Source organism: Peromyscus maniculatus, chromosome X (assembly GCF_049852395.1).
Source record: "Peromyscus maniculatus bairdii isolate BWxNUB_F1_BW_parent chromosome X, HU_Pman_BW_mat_3.1, whole genome shotgun sequence".
In the NCBI taxonomy this organism is placed as follows: domain Eukaryota; kingdom Metazoa; phylum Chordata; class Mammalia; order Rodentia; family Cricetidae; genus Peromyscus; species Peromyscus maniculatus.
This window is the reverse complement of record NC_134875.1, coordinates 136,255,284-136,279,131: the sequence shown is the minus strand read 5'-3', so window position 1 is coordinate 136,279,131 and position 23,848 is coordinate 136,255,284. Positions and strand designations below refer to the sequence as shown.

The window sequence follows — 23,848 nt, the reverse complement described above, 5'->3', positions numbered from 1 at the left end:
AAGTCCATTGCTGGGCAAGTGAAGACAGGGGGATCCATAGGGTCACTGGTCAGACAACCTACCCAGATCTTTGTGAGAGACTGTCTCAAAAGACAAGGAGGATGGCATCAGAAGAAGGGCAGCCAAGTTTGACCTCTGGACACCGTATGCAAACACACACAGACACATGAATATCTATGAATTTATACATGTATGCACAGGTACCTATACACAAACACACATACACAGAACGATTACTAGTTACTTGGAGCTGTGGTAAAGGGGGAAGTAGGATGTACTGGTAATATTCATGGGATTTCTTTTTATGGTGAAACTGGATTGTAGTGGCATTTTTATACCTTTGGGCATTCAAAACTATCTGAATTAAAGAAAAAATGGTGACTTTTATGGTGCATTAATTATACCTCAATGGAAGTTCATTTGAATTTGGGCTAATACCGCTCTCATCCATGCCACAGTACTCAGATGAAACATTATTTTACATGATTTAGCACTCAAATACTTGGTGGAACTGAAGATAAAGTTTTTCTGATTCTCTGTAATTAGATGTAACTCTGGCCAGGGAAGCATCCAAATCCAATACCCTAATATCACCCCCAGATCTGTAGCAGCCTCCCTCCCTTCCCCACCCCTTCCTATATCTCCACTGGATCCCCCAAATCTTTCCCTCCAAAATCCCCCCCATTGCTTTGTCCCAACCCCCAACCCCAGCAGGCACTCCCTGATAACCCGCAGACCACTGACAAGGGAGACAAGCAGAATAGCTGCAGATATTCATCTCACTCTCCATTCCTCTGAGTCCAATCCCCCAGTCTCATCCCCAGATCTGAAGCAGACCTTCTGCTGTGGTGTCTTCTTACTCTGGCCCCATTCCTGGGGGGAATAATTAAGCAGATCCTGGTGGAACACCCAGCTTTCCTCCATCACACCCCCTCAGCCCATCCCCAATATCCAGAAACACATTTTACCTGGAACACATCCCTCCATGCCCACACTTATCAGGACCCAAGAAGAATTTCCTACCAGGGAATACACAGCCACCACACTCTCCTAAGAAGCAGAGATGGTAACAGAAACCAAAGAACAAAACACTCACCTAACAAAGACAAGACCAGATATCAGCACCTAGAATCACAGTCTTCCCAATCCCACATGCCTAGACTCCAGCATAAAGACAATAATAGCTAGGGCAAAACATCTCCATTAGAGCCTGGTGCCCACTACAGCAGGCACTGAATATTCCAACAAAGCTGGACCCCAAGAAAAAGACCTTTAAACAGTCTTTATGAATATTATAGTTGTCCTTAAAGAGGAAAAGAATAAATACCTTAAAAAATCTATGAAAACAGACAATAGAAGAAAATTAGTAAAACCATTCAAGATCTAAGAGTGGATATAGAATCAATAAAGAAAACCCAAACTGAGGGAAATCTGGAAATGAAAATTTAGGAACTCAAAAAGGAACCACAGAGGCAAACTTCACCAACAGAATGCAAAAGATGGAAGAGGGAATCTCAGGCACTGAATACAAAATAGAAATGGACACATCAGTCAAATAAAATGTTAAATGTAAAAAACTCCTGTCACAAAACATCCAGGAAATCTGGGGACACTATGAAAACACCAAATATAAGGATAATAGGAAAGAGAAGAAACATAGATCAAAGGCACAGGGAATATTTCCAATAAACTCATAAAAGAAAATGTTCCTAACCAAAAGAAAATGAAACATATAAATGTATAAGAAGCATACAGAACACCAAATTGACCATCCAGTAATGTCCCCTCAGCACATCATAAATAATCAAAACACTAAATGTATATAGAAGAAAGAATATTAAAAGCTGCAAAGAGAAACCACCAAGTAACAACATATAAAGCAGACCTATCAGAATTACAATTGACTTCTCGATGGAGACTCTAGAAGCCAGAAAGGCCTGAATAGATGTGCTGCAGACACTAAGAGACCACAGATGCCAGTCCAGATCACTATACCAAATAAAAAATTTCAATCACAATAGATGGAGAAATTAAGACATTCCACAATAAAACCAAATTTAAGCAATATCTGTCTACAAAGCCATCACTACAGAAGGTGCTAAAAGGAAAACTCCAACCTATAGAGGTTAACTACATCTAAGAAAACACAGGGAGGGTTGGAGACATGGTTCAGTGGTTAAGAGCACTGGCTGCTCTTCCAGTGGTCCTAGGTTCAATTCCCAGCACCCACATGGTGGCTCACAACCATTATAGAATGGGATCTGATGCCCCCTTCTGGTATAAAAATGTATGTGCATATAGAGTACTCATACACATTATGAATAAATAAATCTTAAAAAAAAATTTTTTAAAAACCCACAGGGAATAAAAATTCCAGACCAGAAAAGTCAAAAGGGAAACACACACACACACACACACACACACACACACACACACACACCACCACCAACAACAACAACAACTACAACAACAACAGTAAAATAACAGGAATCAACACTGATCATTGATCTCTCTGAACATCAATGATCTCAATTCCCCAATACAGAATGGATGTTAATGTGGTGGTATTGTGTTCCCCAAAATATCATGCACCCTAATAAACTTATCTGGGGTCAGAGACAGAACAGCCACTAGATACAAAGGCTAGAAAATGGCCCCAGGTTTGATTTTATTAATAAGTACCTTTAAGATTCATGCTACATCTGGCGCCCAACGTTTGTGGTACGAATTCACAAAAAAGCCTCTTGCCTGTGGCCTTGTGGGCCCCAGCTCAGACCTGAGCTACACTCGGCCAGTTGTGGTGGCATACGCCTGTTGGATTTACTGAAGAAAGGCAGAGGCAGGAGGATCCCGAGTTTGAGGCCAACCTAGGAGAAGCTTCGGCCAGAGCTGAGCCACAAACAGTGGTGGGACCATGGAGGCAATGGCTGCTGCTCCGAGTTGTCAGCTCCTTCTCATTGTGTTGGTGACTGCGGTGATGCTGCTACCTGGGAAGAAAGGTTTACTGCTGCTTGTTCAGAGAAGAATTGCCTGGACCATCGTGTTACAAGAAAAACATCGGCAAAGGTCAGTTTGGAAAAGTTTGGCAAGACAAATGGTGGGGAGAAATTGCTGTGAAGATTTTCTCTTCTAGGGAAGAATATTCATGGTTCCAAGAGACAGATATTTATCAGACTGTGATTGCTCCAAACCACAGAGGAGGGAAAAAAAAGTCTGCAGGGAACCATGACCACACCTAACAGCAACTTTGAAATCTTCAAAAAGATGACAGGATCCCACAATGATTCCACATGGACTATGGTAAAGCCATTAAACTGATTGACAACACAGAAAAATTGAATTTGGACTACAAACTGTTCAGGACAATTTTGAGATGGCTGGCTGTGATGATTCAGCCTGACAGACTACTTGAACAAGGACTTGAAACAAGCCCTGAACTTTTTCATTATGCTGCGACTGGACAAATGATACAGGACTTGACAATTAACCCAAAAATGTTCTTTTCAAGATTCCCTAAAGATATCTTCACCCCTAGAAAGCAAAAAGAAAAACAGAATATAGATATGAGATAGATCATCGAATCTACTCTGAGAAAAAAGATAAAGGGATAATAAGATAAATGGGTAGATAACAGCATCTACTCTAAAAAGAAAAAGGGGAAGATATAAAAATGACAAAAGGTAGATTACTGAATCTATTATGAAAAGAAAAAGAGAGAATATGAATATAAGATTTAAATGGTGTCACTCACACCTTTAATCCTAGCATTTCAGAGGTAGAAATCCCTCTGGATCTCTGTGAGTTCAAGGCCACATTGGAAAGAGCCAGGCATGGTGACACACGCCTTTAATCCCAGAAAGCGAGCCTTTAATCCCAGGGAGTGGTGGTAGAAAGGAAAGATATATAAGGCATGAAGGCCAGAAACAAGAAGCATTTTGGCTGGTTAAGCATTTAGCTGGTTAAACATTCAAGCTTTTAGGTTTTGAGCAGCACAGTTCAGCTGAAAGCCATTCGGATATGAGGACACAGAGGCTTTCAGTCTGAGGAAACAGGATCAGCTGAGAAGTTGGCCAGGTGAGGTTAACTGTGGCTTGTTCTGTCTCTCTGACCATCCAGCATTTCACCCCAATAACTGGCCCCATGTTTTATTTTATTAATAAGTACCTTTAAGATTCATGCTACATGTTAAAGCAAGATTCATCATACTGCTGCATCCAAGAAACAAACCTCAATGTAAAGGATAGAGATCACCTCAGGGTAAAAGAATGGAATAAGATACTCCAAGAAAATGGACCTAAGAAGCAAGCTGGTATAGCCATTTTAATATCGGACAAAAAATAGACTTCAAACAAAAACTAATCAGAAGAGATAGGGAAGGATGCTACATACTTAAAGGAAAAATCCATCAAGAGGACAATGCAATTCATAACAACTATGCCCCAAACAGAGGTCTCCCAAGTTTGTAAAAGAAACACAAGTATAGCTTAAATTACATATTGACCCTCACATACAGATCGTGGGAGACTTCAGTACCCCATTCTCACCAATGGACAGGTCATGTAGACAAAAACTAAACTGAGAAATGCCAGAGCTAACTGATGTTATAAACCAAATATACCTAACAGATATTTACAGAACATTTCAACCAGAAACAAAAGAATATACCTTCTCACCACCTCGTGGAAGTTTCTCCAAATTGACCCCATACTTGGACACAAAGCAATTCTCCACAAGAAAATCGAAATAACACCCTGAATCATATCAGACCACCATGGATTAAAGCTGGGTATCAATAATAGAAACAACATAAAACATACAAACTCATGGATATGGAACAGTTCTCTACTGAATGGAAAATGAGTCAAGACAGAAATCAAGAAATTAAAGACGTTTTACAATTGAATGAAAATGAATGCACAACATGCCCAAACTTGTGGGACCATAAGGGCAGGTCTAAGAGGTAAGTACATAGCACTAAGTGCCTACATAAAAAATTAGAGAGATCTCATATTAGCAACTTAAGAGCACACCTAAAGACTCTAGACCAAAAAAAAAAATCACACCCCAAAAGAGTAGATGGCAAGAAATAATCAACCTCAGGCCTGAAATCAATAAAATAGAAACAAAAAAAATACAAAGAATCAATTAAATAAATAATTGTTTCTTTGAGAAAAATCCGTTTTTCTGAATTAACTAAAAGACAGAAGGAAATAATATCCAAATTAACAAAATTAGAGATGAAAGGAGGGGACAAAACAACAGACACCACTGAAATCCAGAGAGTCATCAGGACATACTTTAAAAAACTGCACTCCATAAAATTGTAAAATCTAAAAGAAATAGATAATTGTCTCAATTCATAACACTTATCAAAGTTAAATCAAGATCAGACAAGCAATTTGAACAGACCTATAACATCTAGTGAAATAGAAGCAGTCATTACAAATCTCCCAACCAAATAAACAAACAAACAAACCAGGGTCAGACAGTTCTACTGCAGAATTCTACCAGACTTTCAAAGAAGAACTAATGCCAATATTCCTCCTCAAATTATTTCACAAAATAGAATCAGAAGGAATTTCACCTTTTTCATTTTATAAATCCAGTTACCCTGACACTCAAACCACATAAGGCCTAACAAATAAAGAGAATTACAAACCTATTTCTCTTATGAACATAGATGAAAAAATACTCAATAAAATACTTGCAAACTGAATCCAAGAACACATGCAAAAGAGCATCCACCATGATCAAGTAGGCTTCATCCCAAAGATACAGGCATAGTTCAAATAGTACATAAATAAATGTAATCTACCATATAAACAAACTGAAAGAAAAAAATCCACAGAATCATTTCATTAGATAGAAAAAAGCCTTTGACAAAAATCCAAAACCTCTTCATGATAAAAGTCCTGGAAAGGTTAGAGAGTTGAGAGAAATACATAAGTATAATAAAGTCAGTTTACAGCAAGCCCATAGCCAAAATCAACTTTAATGGAGAGAATCTCAAAGCAATTTCACTAAAATCAGGAACAAGACAAGGTTGCCCACTCTCTCCATAGCTATTCAATATAGTATTTGAAGTCTTTGCTACATCAATAAGACAAATGAAGGACATCAAGAGCATACAAATTGAAAAGGAAGAAATCAAAGTATCTTTATTTTCAGATGATATGATAGTATATAGAAGTGACCTGAAAAATTCTACTGGGAAACTCCTATACCTGATAAACACATTCAGCAATGTAGCTAGATACAAAATTAAGTCACAAAAAAAATCAGTAGCCCTCATATATACAAATGACAAACTACTGAGAATGAAATCAGGGAAGCAACACCTTTCACAATGGCCTCAAATAATATAAAATATCTTGGGGTATCTCTAATCAAACAAATGAAAGATTTGTATGATAAAAACTTGAAGACATTGAAGAAAGCAATTAAGAAGATATCAGAAGATGAAAAGATCTCAAACACTCATGGATGTGTAGGATTAGCATAGTAAAAATGTCCATCCTACCAATAGCAATCCCCATCAAACTCCCAACACAATTCTTCGGTGATATTGAAAGGACAGTGTTCAGCTTCATATAGAAACACAAAAAAGCCAGGATAGCTAAAACAATCCTGAATAATAAAAGAATTGCTGGAGATATCATTTCAAGTTGTGCTACAGAGCTAGAGTAATAGAAACATCATGGTATTGGCATAAAACAAACACATTGATCAATGGACTCAAATTGAAGACCCAGACATAAATCTGCACACATATGGACACATTATTTTTTATAAAGAAGCCAGAAATACACACTGGAAAAAAGACAGCATCTTCAACAAATTGTGCTGGTCCAACTGAATGGCTACATATAGAAGAATGTGAACAGATCCATACTTATCACTCTGCACAAAACAAAACTCCAAATGGATCAAAGACCTCAACAAAAAAACAGATACATTGATAGAAGAGAAAGTAGGGGATAGCCTTGAACATGTTGGCACATAAAAAGACTCTCTGAATAGGACACCATTAGCATGGGCACTAATTAAGATAACAATTACTAAATGAGATTTCATGAAACTGAAAATATTCTACACAGCAAAGGACATAGTTATTCAGACAAATCATCAGCTTACATAATTGGAACAGATTTGACCAATTACACATCCTACAGAAGGCTAATATCAAAAATATATAAAGAACACAAAAAACCCTAAATATCAAGAAAACAAATAATCCAACTTTAAAACAGAGTACCGATTTAAACAGAGTTTTCCAAAGAGGAAACTCAAATTGCTGTGAAAAACACAAAGAAATGTTCAACATCCTTAGCCATCAGGGAAATGCAAACCAAAACTACTTTGAGATTTCATGTTTCATCCTTTAGAATGGCTAAGACCAATAAAACAAGTGACAACTCATGCTGGAGAGGATGTGGAGCAAAGGGAACACTCATTCATTGCTGTGGGACTGCAAATTTGTACAGCCACTTCAGAATTCAGTGTGTCAGTTCTTAAGATGAGAATTGATCTACCTCAAGTTCCATATACCACTCTTGAGAATACACCCACAGATTGTTTTATCTTACCCTAGAGACACTTGTTAAACAATGTTTATTGCTGCTCTATTCATAATAGCCAGAAATTAGAAACAACTTAGATATCCCTCAACAGAAGAATGGATAAAGAAAATGTGGTACATTTACATAATGGAGTATTGCTCAGCCATCAAAAAAATAAATCATGAAACTCACAGGTAAATAGATAAACTTGAAAAAATCATCCTGTGTGAGGTAACTCACACTCAGAAAGACAAATACAGTATGTACTCACTTATATGTGACTATTAGCTGTTAAGTTAATAATATCCAAGCTACAATCTGTGCAACCACAGAGGGTAGCTATAGAGTAAGGGAGTAGATGGAATGGAGGTCAATAGGGAACATAAGAATGGTATAGGTCTTGTTAAGAAATGGAGTAAATAAGTAAATAACAATGGATGAATGGGGCACTGGAATGGGAAGATCAAGTGGGGAGGGGAAGGAGAGGGGATGGAAGGATAGAATACAGCGGGAAATAACTAAAATTAAGGGGAATTTGAATGGTAGTATGAAAAATGAAAAAAGTAGAAGCTTCCTAAAATATATAAATATATGAAGGCAATCTAAATGAAATCACCAAATAATGGGGGAGACAGAGTCTCAAGTAGACAACTCTTGTCACCAAATGAAGTTTCTAGTACCAGGATTGGGTTACATCTAATTGAGTTGTTGGCCAAAGAAGGTCCCATGGGAACCTCCAAACAACCCATGCTTTTGCCAAGACAGTAGGTTCCTCTCTATGAACTGACATCAAGGCCCCATTGCTAAAGACAACACCAACACAGATCATTGAACATGAGACATCTAGCTGGTACCTACATAAAGCTGTCACCCATACTTTCTAGTATCTTTGGTACAGGAAGGTACTCTGCAGGCTACCAAAAGAGTAGCATAAACACCAAGCCAGTCACAAAACCTTTAATCTATAATTGTATTCTTCCTAAAAGATACACTAGGGCAACGGTGGCACAAAGCTTGTGGGAGTACAACTAATATCTGATTTGACTTAAGGCACGCTCCATGAGATGGAACCTATACCAACACTGCTTGGGTTACCAAGATCCTGAGACTAGATAGCCCAGGGACATAGGGTAAGACCAAATACTACTGATCTAAAAATCAAACAAAATAAAACACCAACCTCCCTCCCCCCCCCAAAAAAAACAAAGAAAGAACCTGTCACATAGTGATGTATCGAGTTCTAATGATACTCTACTATACTAGAACAGTGCCTCATTCAGCTATCATCAGAAAAGCTTCTCCCTGCAGATGGGAGCAAATATATAGAGAACACATTACACAGAGAACAAGAACGAACCTAGAACATTCAGCCCTAAATTGGAGGTCTCCATTAAATCTCTCACAGCTCAAGGAAACCTATGGAAGAGGAGGCAGAAAGAGTGAGAGTGTAAGAACCAGAGGGGATGGAGGACACCAGGAGAGCAAAGCCCTCTAAAATCAACATGAGCAAAGCTCAGAGACTGAAGCAGCAGGCACAGGGCTTGCACGGGTCTATACCAGGTCCTCAGCATATATATTATGGCTTCATGTTCAGTTTTTAGATGGGATTCCTGAATGGGCAATTGATTGGATCTCTGAATCTCGTGCCTTCTCTTTGGGCTCTTTCCTTTCTGTTGGTTTGCCTTGTCCAACTTCAAAGTGATAGCTTTTGTTTTTCTCTTTTATATTTCATTTTGTTGTATTTTATTATCTCTTAGAAACCTGTTCTTTTCTAGTGAGTCAGGAAGTGGATACGGATGGGAGAGGAGGTGGGGAAGAGCTGGGAGGTGTAAAGGGAGGGAAAACTGCAATAAGGCTATATTATGTGAGAACATAATCCATTTCCTTTCTTTTTTGTTTTTGGGTTTTTTCTTCAAGACAGGGTTTCTCTGTGTGTAGCCCTGTCTGTCTGTCCTGGAACTCACTCTATAGACTAGGTCAGCCTTGAACTCAGATCTGCCTGACTCTGCCTCCTGGGATTAAAGGCGTGCAGGACCACTGCCAAGCAAGAATCTATTTTCTAGGGGCTAGAGAGATGGCTCAAAGGTTAAGAGCATGGATTGCTCTTCCAAAGGTCCTGAGTTCAATTCCCAGCAACCACATGGTGGCTCACAACCACCTGTAGTGAGATCTGGTGCCCTCTTCTGGCCTGCAGACATATATGCAGGCAGAACACTGTATACATAATAAGTAAATAAATCTTTTTAAAAAAATCTATTTTCTAAAAAGAGACAAAAAATGAATGCAACAAAGCCCAGAATCAGAAGCAAGTTCAAATGCCCATTCCTTTAGCATCCATGCTTAGATGATAATACAGCCAATTCTGTGGTTCTGGGGATGAAGGTGGACTTTTCTCTCTACTTTTCTTCCCCAAACCAAGTAATGTTTGCTTGCCACTTACCTGTACAAGCAGTTCCTGTATCCATACACCTTCCTTCACTCATGAGCCTTTCTCTTTCCTCTCAGAGGAAGGTTTAAGACACATATATTTTACTTTAGACTAGAAGAAATGGTGCTCAACTGAAACAATACTTTTTTTTTTAAAAGGAAATCCATAACATCATTGGCAACTGACACCATACTGCCAGTGTTTTCCTTATTTTGACTACTCAGAGCTTAATAGGGACAACTAATCATGAATTTCCCATTAAGTTTCAAAGGTATCCAGGAGTCATAAGGGTAGGAGATAATGGTTTTTTTCCCCCTGAAAACTCCAAAGAAGCAGGTGGTTGAGCTCTGGACTTAATCCCATAACCAATGTCCGACTTCAGGTTTGTTGGGTGTTTATGCCTATCCTAGGAACACTAAACAGCTAAATGAGAAGCCCAATGTGTTCTCCCAGTTCAGCTCACAACATAGGATTTCCCAACCACCTTACATAATAGCATAGCTTTCATAGTCTTTTATAAATTATACAGTTTTGAAATCACTATACTTTATATGCAAAGTACACGTTTATTCTTTAAGAAAATAAATATATAAACATACAAATCTATAAATAGTGGGGTATTCCATGTTACACACACACAAAAAAAAGTCAACTTTTTGTGTTCATTAAAGTACTTCCTAAGTTTTCAGCTCTGGGCATTCAGAACATAGTTGAGACAAGTAAAACCTTCAAAGGGAGCTCCATCTTTTTTTTTAAGTGAAGACAATAGCACTATGGCATATTAAGGGAAAGCAAGTTGTTCTATGAGAAGAGAGGAGACATGGCTACTTGAAACTGCGTTGTCATGAGAACACTGAAGATGAACAGTAAAGCCCGAATTGATTTCTGAGTAGATTTGAGAGCAAATTGATGCCAAGGAATAGATCTCTAGATATTCAGTCCAGTGAGCATCAACTGTTGGGAAAAGATTAACAATTAACTGAGTTAACTTATGATAAATGTGAATAAACAGATAGGAATTAACAGTGGCAAGCACATGGCTTCACCCTTAAGTCAGGTCCTATCCCACTGAGAATGGTGATAAGGCTAGTCAATAGCTATGCAGGTCCTGAGACATACTGGGTATCTCTAATAGGCAAATTAGTGAGAGCTGCTTGCTAGTAGTGTTGCCCAGAGAGCAAATTCAAAGGAGCCTGGCCCTATCCCTCAGAGATTAGGGTAGATCTCTTGATCATGGCTATAGGGAACAAAAGACATAAATTCCTTCTTCCCAATCTCTCAATCTCCAAAGCATTCAAGACTGTCTTTAAGTAGAAAAGCATTATTTATTTGCAATATTGTACCAACACTTAAATGCAGGATTATGGAGGAGTCAAGTTGGGCTGAGAATACAGCACAGTGTTAGAGCACTTGCTTACGATCCTCAGCACCACAAAAGGGAAAGAAACTCAAGGAGTCATACTACACATATCATCTAGACCCAGAGAGAGAGTTCTATACTTCCTCCCAAGCAGCAAGGTTGTCTTCCAGAGAATCATGCCCAGAAGAATCCAGCAGGACACACAAAACAGGTGAGCCCAGAATGAAGTCACCTCCAGGACTCCACATGTTCTACTACCATGGACCAGTGTTGTCTTTTTTTCTCCCAAAGTCACAATAAAAATGACATAATAGCACATCTCCAGAAAAACATGTTATCCAAGCATTGAGGGCTCTGACTAGTTAAATCATACTGATCCATGCTATGCTACCAGTACCAGAAACACTTTTATAAACTGAGGAGCTCACAAATGAGGGAAGAGGTTTAAATAATACTAAAGATAACTATTTCATGGCATTTTAAATTACTTTTTTAAAATATTAAGACTTGATCCTAGAATTTAATTTATAGACTTTAAAGTGATCTTATATTTTAAGCATAAGCACAACATTTGTTTTTTTAGGATAAGGAATAGAACCTGTAAACTGGGTAGATCACTGTCAGCTTTAACACTGATAATGCTTTATCTTCTCCAGTTTCTTAGGAAATCTGAGATAGCTACAACTTCACTGTTATCTACATGTGCAGGACTGGGCAATCATACCCTCATACTCCTTGTACAAGATACTCCCATTTGCCTCAACCAGAAGGATACTCATAGGAAGAAAATTATAAGGGACACAGGAAGGCTGAGGTACACTGTGATTCACTAGTTCATTCACAAGGCTCTGAATGATGGCATGGTTGGGTGAATTGAGACCATAGGGTAGCACACGGCTGCAGATTCCTTTACAGTAATTTGGAGTGTAGAGACGGGGAGCAATGATCCAGTGATCCCAGCCTAGTTGATGGAAGCTGACCTTGTATGGGTGGAGGGAACACTGGTTCTTTACAGAGCCATCATGTTCCTGAGAACGACAAGGCACATCAGAAGCAATGCTGCATGCTTGTCGGGCACTCCGCACGAGAAGAGAAGATTCCCTATCAATGAACTCCTCTTGGCTTTGTGCAAGAAGTTGAGCCTGAACACTCTTGTCAGTGTCATTGAAATAGAGTAGCAAGAAGGCAACATCCAAGGATGACATGCTATGCCACTGGAACTCAAGAACCTTACTGCCTTTTTGTTGCTGACACATGAAGCGGAGGCGAAGGACTCTTGGCCCCTTGCGATTCCAGAGCCTCTGCTGAACACAGTGTGTAATATCCATCTCTGTCCAGGCTTTAGACATGGGAGGTGGCTTTGAGGAACCTGCTTCAGAAGAAGGAAAGTGCTTGGTCAGGCATTTGGGGACCCAAGGTTCCACGTGGCAGGAGAGATGGTAATGAACTAGATGAAGCTGATGACGGTAAACCACAGTGGCTCGGATTAGTTGGTATGCTACCTCGTTTGATGCTAGAGGAAAGTCCAGGATCTGTACATGCCAGGAACCTGCACAAATATGAAAGAACAGGACTCACCATTAGTATCTATTAGTATCTTGCCTCCTACCTGAATATCCCTCATAAAACCTCTGAATATAAACTGAGAGTTGCAATTAGCACTTACAAGTACCATCTAGTACATAATAGATCCTTTAATACTCAATAGTCTTATGAGATAGTTAGCAGCACTGTTTTGTAGATAATGGCATTGAGGCTTATAGAAACAATCAAAGGATGCCTAGGCAAAGGCTGGGGATGAAGCTTAGCATGACAAGTCCTGGGCCTGGGTCCTATGACCTGAACTGAAAAAAAATGCATGCAGACTGCACCTGGCAAGTTTAAGATTTGAACCCAAGTGTGTTGATATTAAACATAAATCCATCGTACTTTTGACTACTAACAATGAAAACTCAATTATAGAATCATTTTGTATGTATGTTGTATATATTGAAGACCAATGATACTATTAGACTATTAAAAGTGACCAATTAAGAAAACTATCAAAACACACATATATTAGGAAAGGATTCCCATGTCACATCACTATACAGATTTAGGGGGGAATGTCTAATAATGGGTGCTTTAGCTGTCCTCTCAAAGGCAGGAGGAACGAAACACCAAACAACTGGGTGTTTACCATCTTTGCATCTCTGCCTCCTACCAGCTTCAAGAACTACTTCTGAAGTTTTTCCTTCAGCTCAATCTCTCCTGTTCCTTCAGGTTTGGCCCATTCACTTTACAACCATGACTCTGAATACCATTTCAAGAAGAACCTTAATTACAGAGCGAGTTCTAGAACAGCTAGAGCTATCCAGAGAAACCCTGTCTCCAAAAAAAAATATTAAATGGATGGATGGATGGATGGATAGATAGATAAGGAAGATAAGGAAGGAAGGAAGAAAGAAAGAAAAGAGAGAGAGAAAGAAAGAAAGAAAGAAAGAAAGAAAGAAAGAAAGGAGGGAGGGAGGGAGGGAGGGAGGAAGGAAGGAAAGAAAGAAAGAAAGAAAGAAAGAAAGAAAGAAAGAAAGAAAGAAAGAAAGAAAGAAAGAAAGAAAGAAAGAAAGAACTTGCCCCCAACTGCCTGCAATCTAGGTTTTAAATGCTTTAATCCAAATTGTAGTGCTGACACCCTGTGGCCAAACTGTAATCAGAATATAATCTTGAAAACAAATCTATTTCCAAAAATAAATAAGCAAATAAATAAATAGTAGCAGCCTCTGCCTGCAGAGCTCCGAACTTCTCCTTTTCCTGGTACAGGTTAAGAGTAGACTAGAAAACTCAGACGGCACAGGGTAAAGCCTTCTCTTGTGTTGGAACATCTTAGTGTGTCCATATATTATTCATCTAACCTTCCTTTTCCACATGACTATGTAAGCCTGAAATTCTTCAAGGAGACAGTCACTTTCAACAAAGAAGTTCTTTTCATGTCTTGGTGTTCAAAATATTTTGAGAAGTTCCCATTCCAGCTGATCCCTAACACACCCTCAGATCTGCAGCACTGGCTTTCCTTCTCGGGAAGGAGACCCAAGCTTCTCTTGTACTTGTTCCCTTAAGTTATCCCACATTCGCCTCCTCCAAGTTTCCAAGAGGCCCACCCATATCCCTGCCCCACCCTGCCAAGGAACCCCACCCAAACCTCTAGCAGGCTGTCTACTGAGGAGCTGCCCTTTCCTTTCAGACCATCACATGTTTCCTGAAGCAGGGAGGGACTGCTAAGAACCTGAGCCAGGAAGGGTCCGCAAAGAGCTTTTTCAAGGGAAGGGATGATTCATACATCCTGTGTGACTGAACTTGACAACTACTTCTGGATCCATCTACAGGCCCTAGATGCCAGTTGTCCCACAGTCAACCCAGGATCCTTGCAGTCCTGGGCATCCTCTTTTTAAGCTTCACATCACCAGGGCACCCTTGATTTGTCTAGTTTCCTGCCACGCTTAGTAATGAACCCAGATCCTTTCGCAAGGCCTGCAAGTCCCTGCCTATAATAAGTCTCAGTTTCTGCCGTTTCCCACTAATCTTTCCCTTCAAGTGGTATATGCTTGTTTCTGCCTTCTATGCATTTACATGTCTCTTCTGTCTAAATCAGGTTCTCTGTAGTTTCCTCAGTTATAACTTCTTACAGACCTCAGCTCAAATACCACTCTTCAAAGCTACCCTCACCATACCCCTACAGAAAGGGGTTATTTTACAATTCACTACTGCATTTCACTTGCCACAAAGTGCATTATTTAAGTTTGCTTATTTATCTCCCCCAAAAGAACGTGTTCTATGAGAGCAGGTACTATATTTGTCTTAATCACATCTTTATGCATAACATTCCGTAGTTAAATACAATATGCTGAATGAATCTCCACCACCATGCCATTTTTCTTTCCTAAATAGTGCATTTTGTTGCCTATATACATACTCTCCTTATTCCTTTCTCAAGTATCATCTCAAATATTGTCTCTTCATTGAGGCCTCCTCATGTCCCTGCTTCCCTCATTCTGAGCAGTGAGTCATTCTTCAAAGCACTAGTCATACTTTAATATCATTGTGTGACTATTTATCCATTATTCAATACCAGGCACCCCTAGAAGTTACGGAGGCAGTTATTTGCCTATATACCAAACACACACACACACCCCAAACCTAAATGTAGCAACTCAAGCTAAATTAAAATCTGTTACTGAGGCTTCATCATCGTATGGTAATTAAGATTACAGACACTGGTGTTTAAGAGCCTGTTTGACATCTGGCTCTACCCATTACGAGCTGTGTGGCATTAGGGTTTCAGTTTCTTCACCTATAAATGATTATACTACCAACCTCTCATAGTTTTAAAACTGATATTTGCAAAGTAATTTTTCCAATGCTCATAGTAATGGATAGATATGAAATTTCAGTTATTTTATTTGGCTGAAAAAGTGTGAATCCTGGCTGGGCAGTGGTGGCGCATGCCTTTAATTCCAGCACTCAGAGGCAGAGGCAGGCGGATCTCTGTGAGTTCGAGGCCAGCCTGGGCTACAGAGTGAGTTCCAGGAAAGGCGCTAAAGCTACACAGAGAAATCCTGTCTCAAAAAAAAAAAAAAAAAGGTGTGAATCCTATCTGTTGGTATCTTAGAGAGCACTGAAAATCCAATACTGATCCCACCAAGTTCCTAAGAATTCACTGAAGTTGGTGGCTACCTTTACTTCAGGAGTCTGGAAACAGTATCTAATTCAGATACTCAAACAGAATAGAGCATGATGTGGACAAATAAATACACGTGCTACCATGGGTACCAAAATCCCACAGAGGTAGCATGAACCAAGTAACAAAAGTGCTTGGTGTAAAGATATTGGCATAGTGCATTTAGAATCAGATGGTCTAGAGTTTAAATCTCATCTCTGCCAGGCAGTGTCTGGGGAACATTTGCAAGTTACTTAATCCCTCTGCCTTGGTTTTTCTTACCTTTAAAATTTAGCTCATTGCCCCATAACAACAAATGGTAATGGCTGTCATTAGGATTAAATCTAGTAACAGGGAGGTCATAAGGCCATGTATGTTAACTTTCAGATGATAGCTTGTTTCTGTCCTGTCTGAGGCCATGCAAGTTTTCCTAGCTCATTATCTTGTAGCCTTTGCCTTCAAAGAGCAACCAACCACATAAATAGCCCTCCGTGAGAATGCAGCTGGGTGTTTCTTAATTAGTTTAAGAGGTATAACAACTTAGAAAGTGCAGAAAGTACTGTATTTAGTGGTCCTGCGGCACAGGAAAGATGGCTCAGTAGGACCCAAGACGATTTTTTCTTATGTTGTAGCTCTAATGGGAAATAGGCTTGAAGCCAGCTTTTTCTAGGCTTCCAACTCTTTGAAAGTCACCCTTGACTAAACAATCTTCTCACCAATCAATGACAAGACACCAAGCCTCCTTTCTGTCTACACATTTCCCCTCTTCTGTCCCCTGCAGGGTTGTATGGGGCATAAGAACTCACCTCTGAGAGGCCTTACTGCATTGGCTGAGGGCTTTACCAGCCTCACCATTTTAGCTCCAACCGTGCGGTTCTCCCTAGGATGCCCATGCAGGTCAGCCGAACGCTGGTACAATTTCAGCATATACCTCAGGGGATATCCTTGGGGCCACGGCTTCAGATCCTTGTCAGGGGCTTCTTTTGCCAGATCCAGAATCAAGGGCAATGTGGGTTCGTCAGCAAGGGGGGTGTTGGAAGGCCACCCTGCCTTTGCCATTTGGACCCTGTGTTCCATAAAAAACACCATTCCCCAAAAAAGAATTCTAAGACTTGTGAGAAGGGCCATCTTGAAAAGCTTGGTGCTTGTCAACGGATTCCTACTCAAGTCCAAGGGACATCACTCTGACCTCTTCCACATCCTGGTTTAACAAACACCAAAGACGGGGCAGGAAAGCAGAAGAAAAGCCAGCTGGCAGACCCTCTCTTGCTTCCTGTGGGAGAATCTTCTGGGCCAAAGCAAGTCTCCTGACTAGGCTTCTTGGCACGAAAACAAACAAAAACAGCAAGTGGGACAAGGCAGCATGCCCTTCCCACTCTCCATTGGTGGGAACCACACAGTACTTCTCAGACAGGCTGAAGTAACCTATGAGGAGAGGCCCATTCCAGGAACCTGGACGGCACCCAATCTAATAGGTTAAAAGGAAGCAGCCGTACCCCATGCTACCACAGATTTAAAGGCAATCCCTTAATCAGGCCTTAAAGAGACAGACGCCTCCCAGGCCCATCCAACTTCTATGCCTCTTAGTGAAGCATTTCACAGAAGTGTGGTTTGCTGCTGACTTGTGATGAAACTACCTGGGATGATTAGTGATTGGGATGTACATAAAGAAATAGATAGGGCTGGAGGGATAGCTCAGCCGTTAAAGGCTAGGCTCACAACCAAAAATATAAGAAATAGATAAATGAGGGGGGAAAAGAAAACGAAAGAAAGAATGTATACTCCTGGATCCAGTCTCAAACACAAACTCGCTGAGGGTAAGGTCTCAGCAGGTGCTTCAAGAGGTTCTTCCAAACACTAGAATGTGAAAATCCCTGTGTGTGTGTGGCTGCTTGAATTTCAAGAACAGTCCTTGCCAGTGGTTCTCAATCCTGGCTGTACATTGGAGTCAGCTGCTCAGATTCTCCTTGCCTAAGTATCATTCCTGAGGATCCTGCTATTATGGGCTGGAGTGTTACCAGCCCTCGGGGATTTTTTTTTTTCAGTTCACAGGTGATTGTAATATGTAGTTAAGCTTGAGAATTCCAACTTGGAATTTTCTGGTATACCATGGGAGATAGTGAGTAGGTTTCCTCTGAGAAACCCAAGACAATGGAAGGTGGATTTGGGGGAGTTTGTCTGACCTAGGTTCCTAATGGGAAGCAACAGGGCTAGGCCACTTGGTTAAAGCTTCCCTGGGCAATAGTTCTGTTGAAAGAGATGATAAGTTATAGACTTGCTCTCGCCAAGGTTGGTTGGAGATCTGGTGAAAACATGAGGCATGAGGTCAAGACCTGAGTGTGACGAGTGAGGCCTGATTTGTGGGAGGCAGTTTTCTTTTTTGTTTGTTTTCTTTTTTTAATGTTTTTATTTTATAATTAATTTTACATATCAGCCACGAATTCCCCTGTCCTCCCACCCCCCAACTTCCCCCCAATCCACCCCCATTCCCACCTCCTCTGAGGCAAGGTCTCCCCTGGGAAGTCAGCCCAGCCTGGTAGATTCAGTTGAGGCAGGCCCAGTCCCCTCCTCCGTACACCAAGGCTGAGCAAAGTGTCCCAGCATAGGCCCTAGGTTCCAAACAGCCAGCTCATGCACCAAGGACAGGTCCCGGTTCCACTGTCTGGGGGCCTCCTAAACAGTTCAAGCTAATCAATTGTCTCACTTATCCAGAGGGCCTGGTCCAGTTCCATGGGAGCTCCTCAGCTATTGGTTCATAGTTCACGTGTTTCCACTAGTTTGGCTATTTGTCCCTGTACTTTTTCCAATCATGGTCTCGATATCTCTTGCTCATATAATGCCTCCTCTCTCTCGCCAATTGGACTCCTGGAGCTCCACCTGGGGCTCGGCCATGGATCTCTGCATCTGCTTCCATCAGTTTTGTTTGTTTTCTGTTTGAGTGTTACATGCCAGATTTTAGAGGCTTCTTCGTTTTTGAGACCTACTATGCCCTCAATTCAGAGAGCATAAGTTCCAGCAGCACAGGCTTCCTCAAGTGTGCTTTTCTCTTCATAGAGCAGGCTAGACCTTCAGTTGAACACAGCTTCCTTGCTCTTTGGCTTTCTACTGAACTTTTTTTTCTTTTGGTTTTGGATAGCATACAAAATAATGGGTTTCATTATGTCATTTCATATATGTGTATATATTACTCTACTTTGCTCATATGCACCCCCATGGATTTCTCTTATACTCTCTCCTTCTGCAAATAGTGTGCCCTAGGCTTTGATGTCTGGAGAAAATGTGATGCCTGTCTTTCCATTTTCCCTCATTACCCTATCTTGTTTCCCTGCCTCTTCACCCCTTTCTATATGCTGCATATGAGAAAAAAAAATTGACAAGAAAGTCTGGCTTATTTCTCTTACTATGATGGTCCATTTTCCTCCAAATGACATGCATTTGCTCTTCTTTGTATTTTAAAAAGAGATTTCTTTTAGATTATGTTACATACCGGTGAGTACAGGGGCTCACAGAGACCAGAAGAGAAAGTCACAGGAGGTTGTGAAACACCCCCATAGTTGCTGGGAATTTAATTGGATTCCTCTGGAAGACTGGTGCATGCTATTAAGCATTAAGCTATCTTTCCGGCCCCACTAATGCTCTTCTTTATGGCCCAATAAAACTCTCTCTCTCTCTCTCTCTCTCTCTCTCTCTCTCTCTCTCTCTCTCTCTCTCTCTCTCTCTCTCTCTGTGTGTGTGTACTCACAGGTATATCACATTTTCTTTATCTATTCAGCTGTTGATGGACATCTGTGACTTCTATTCCTGGTCATTTATTTTTCTTCAGAAATTTCAAGAACTTACCTTGACTTTGATGGTGCTTGATATGTGCAGCATGCAAATTAATTTTTCTTGACAATAATCTAGCCCTTAACATGCTTGTTTACAAGAATGCCTGTATACAATGGGGTAACACTGTAGACATTTCTCCTTTTGCCATAGTAACCCTTGTGAGGCATCCTTTTTTGTTTGTTTGTTTGTTTGTTTGTTTTTGAGACAGGGTTTCTCTATGTAACAGCTGTGGCTGTCCTGTATCTCGCACTGTAGCCCAGGCTGGCCTCAAACTCAGAGATCCACCTGCCTCTGCCTCCCAAGTGCTAGGACTAAAGGCGTGTGCCACCACCGCCTGGTGTGAGGCATCCTTTTTTTAACAGTACCCAGATCTTTCAATATTTATACTATGATCTTTCTTTTCTATTTCTAATGGCAAATTCCAGGTTCAGCACTTGTTAGCTTGTATCAGGCAATTTACTCAGTTTCTTTTGGTCTCCAATTTCCTCTTAGAAATCATCCTCTCAATTTTCTAAGAGGTAAGTTGAAATTCTGTGAGGACTAATGGGCTTAAGGCAACAGAGTGTAGGTCAGTTTGCATTATCTGTGATCTATGCTGCATGCCTTATAAAGCTGGAGCTTAGCGTCATGGATTTATCTCAGCTTCACAGGCTGTAAAGAGGCAGCCAACAAGCCCCTTCAGCCTTCAAAATCCCCCCACTCACCCTTCTCACTTTCTTTCTGTGGTGTGAGAATTGAACTTGAGCTTGGCAAGTGTTAGGCAAGTACTCTACCACTGACTTACATCCCAGGTAACCTTCTAATTGTGAAACAGGGTCTCACTAAGCTGCCCACACTTACCTTGAACTCATTCTGTTACCCAGGTAGGCCTTGAACTTGTGGTCCTTCTGCTTCAGTCTACTGAAGGATCACAGATCTCTGCCACTAGTCATGACCACCTCCCTGTCTAAACCATGTCTCTGTCTTCCTAATATTGTCTTTGGTATTTGACCCTTGTCTTTAAATTATGTAGCATGTATTGTGTTCTATATAATAATACGAACTAGTAGTGAGGCCAACTATCAATGGTCCATGTAAGGGGTTTAATCGTGATTTTCTTTGATGTTTCAGTCTTATATGGAAATTAAATCAGTCAAGAATATCTCCATGACATTTTTTTTTTGTAGTGAGATTCTGACATGGGAGCAAAAATGTAGAACAAGAGAACATATTACATTGAAATGAGCATCACTGAGGCTCTACCTCCTGGCACTTCCACTTTGGGACTTTCCCCACGTGTTTTATTAATTGTACATTGGTACTGTTATCAGAATTTGATGTGATTTAAATGAGATATTTGTATAAATGGGAATTTATATGAAGTATCTAGCAACTAGATAATCTTCAATAAGTGGTGTTTATCATTAATAGCCTTAAAGTATATATAAAATGTACCTTACTGAAGAAGATAAATTCTTGGATCCCTTAAAATGTTTTTTTTTTTTTTTTTTGGTTTTTCGAGACAGGGTTTCTCTGTGTAGCTTTGCACCTTTCCTGGGACTCACTTGGTAGCCCAGGCTGGCCTCGAACTCACAGAGATCCGCCTGGCTCTGCCTCCCGAGTGCTGGGATTAAAGGCGTGCGCCACCACCGCCCGGCCCCTTAAAATGTTTAAAAATGGCTGGGTATGGTGCCCTCACTCTTGTAAGCCCAGAAGTCAGGTAGATGAGGTAGGAGATTGCAGGTTTCACACCAATCTTGGCTACGTATGTGAGACACTGTCTCAAAAAAAAAAAAGCTTCACCATAAATATTATTTTATTCACTACAGCTTCAGGAGCCACAGTGTTTCTCCCCCAAGTATTGGAGATTTAACCAAGGGTAGTTCCAGGCAGGTAGGTACTCTACCACTGAGCTCTATTCCCAGCTCACATTTCTTTACTTTTTATATTCTACTGTTAAAGCAAGTTTACTAATAATTATCAATATATACAATTTCAAATACTTCTAAACCTTGAAATTTATAGAAAATCAATATAATATTTAAATTATCTGATCAGTAATTGGTACAGTTATTTATAATTAACATGACCTAACTTTGTAAAAACATAGCTATGTTCAAAGCATCCCTGCCACAAATGATAGGGTCTGAACTAAGTTGCCCAGGTTGGCCTGATGGATACTCCTGCCTTACCCTTCAAAGCAGCTGGGATTGTGAGCCTTTACCACCTGGCTCGGACCAATGTTCTTGTTTTCAGAAAAAGACCCTCAAACCAACCTCCTCCTTACCATTTGAATGGAAAGGAAGAAATTTGACCTGCTTTCCTAAAAATAAATGTACCCGGGTGGCTCAATGCCCCAAATCCCCAGAAGAGGGCACCAACTTTCTTTCCAGCCCTACCGTTCTAGGAGGTTAGGGTGGCTAGTGTAGGTGAGTGGAAAAGATCTACTGAAGGATAGTCACATGAGAAAAAGAATAATTGTACAAATGAAACAGTTTAGGAGGTGATGTGACAAAAGGGGTTTTCACACAACAAAATGGGTCTCTAAGGTATTCTAAGCAGCAGGAACCCTCAATGGGCACTGTGGGTTCATTTTTTTCAAACTATACATGTATTAGGCACATTAGTTTAAAAAAAGGGTATACTTGTACCCAATTTTTGGGAGGAAGCCTACTATAATCAGTGCCCATGTATGATGGTACCCTTTGCACAATTATACTTTATGCTTTCATAGCTGTATTCATTTTACAAATATTAAACAAATACCTTCTATGTATTAAAAATATGGGAAGACACCTTGGATTCAAATTCCATCTTCATCACTTAATTTGCTGAATATTTTTAAGACAATTGACTTAATCTCTGTTCCTTACTTCCTCATCTAATACTAAAAGTAATAGTAGCACTAATTTAGAGGGCAGTTGTGAGGATGGATTCATATAAGTAGCAAGCATGTTGTGTTGTAGATACTATTCCCATCTCTGAAAGTCCAGAAACCAATCAGACAAGTGCTCTATCTGCAGCACTTTCAGGCAATATGCAAAGCACTGGGGTCAGCTGGGAGATGCCAAGATGGAAGAGTTTCTCTGTCAAGAAGCTAGCACCTGGATATAATAAATAAGAAACACCATGACTTTTCCTCTGATTACTGCTTTGATTTCCTGGAAAATTATTTCCTAGATATACTTAAATTTTAAACATCCATTCCAAACAAAAGAGTATAATATGTTTTACAAAAATATTTACTGATTTAGAACTGGGCTACATCTTTTACATAATCATGCAAACTGTCGATTAAATACCAGTTTCGTTTACAGATGTAAAGCTTGAGAATCGGTACGGGCAACACACCCAAAGTTACACACTGCTTGAGGAGTGGAATCTACTAAGATTTGGATTCATGGGAGGCTGATTTCAAGTCTCTACTCCTTGAACCTCATGGTTACTTTAGAATCTGCTAATGTGCACTTAGCTGTAAGGAAACCCAGCTTCCCTATAAGGCAGTCCCCCAGAGATTCCTAAACATGGCGCTAAGATGTAAAATCTGTGAAGTCCAATATTGGACTTATCAATTTACCTTTGTATGTGCTTAATAAATTTCTTGTAAAATGGGTCTATGAGCAAATTCTTGTGGAAATGGTAAATTATTCTTAGAGAAAGCTCTTGAGTTTTGAGAAAACAGAAGCAATCACATTCCACCATTGCTTTTAATGCTTTGGGGGAAAAAATCATCATTTCTGGTATGAAGAATTCTTTGTGACCCTCACCATCTCTAGAGGCCCCACAGAAAGCAAGTAATACTATTCCATGCATGTATGGTAAAAAGGGGTCACTGATCCCAGGAGTAGGAAATAGACATTGCCCCAGCCTTCTTAGCCTGAAGACCACATTCTTACTAAACTGTAGTAGGGTTGGGACCTTGTGGGCATATCCCCATCCACTTTGGTATGTCTACTGCTGTCATCCTTGTTCAGCTCTTTAAAGAAAAAAAATGTAGGCTC

The 23,848-nt window shown here is 40.1% G+C and overlaps 1 protein-coding gene across 1 annotated transcript; it reads right to left on the bottom strand.

Moving 5' to 3' along the window:
- Window positions 1–10,608: 10,608 nt before the first annotated feature.
- Bmp15 (bone morphogenetic protein 15) lies at window positions 10,609–17,209 on the bottom strand. The gene is made up of 2 exons (XM_006995405.4): window positions 16,847–17,209; window positions 10,609–12,896 (listed from the first exon to the last, which is right to left on the bottom strand). Exons 1-2 carry the CDS (start codon window positions 17,166–17,168, stop codon window positions 12,040–12,042), a joined length of 1,179 nt encoding a protein of 392 aa, XP_006995467.1. The 5' UTR covers window positions 17,169–17,209; the 3' UTR covers window positions 10,609–12,039.
- Window positions 17,210–23,848: the final 6,639 nt, after the last annotated feature.

Coding starts and splice junctions, on each gene's coding strand:
- Bmp15 (XM_006995405.4), bottom strand. CDS start 17,168: ATGGCCCTTCTCACAAGTCTTAGAATTCTTTTTTGGGGAATGGTGTTT. Junction 12,897..16,846: donor TGCAGTAAGGCCTCTCAGAG/GTGAGTTCTTAT, acceptor ATATTTGTGCAG/GTTCCTGGCATGTACAGATC.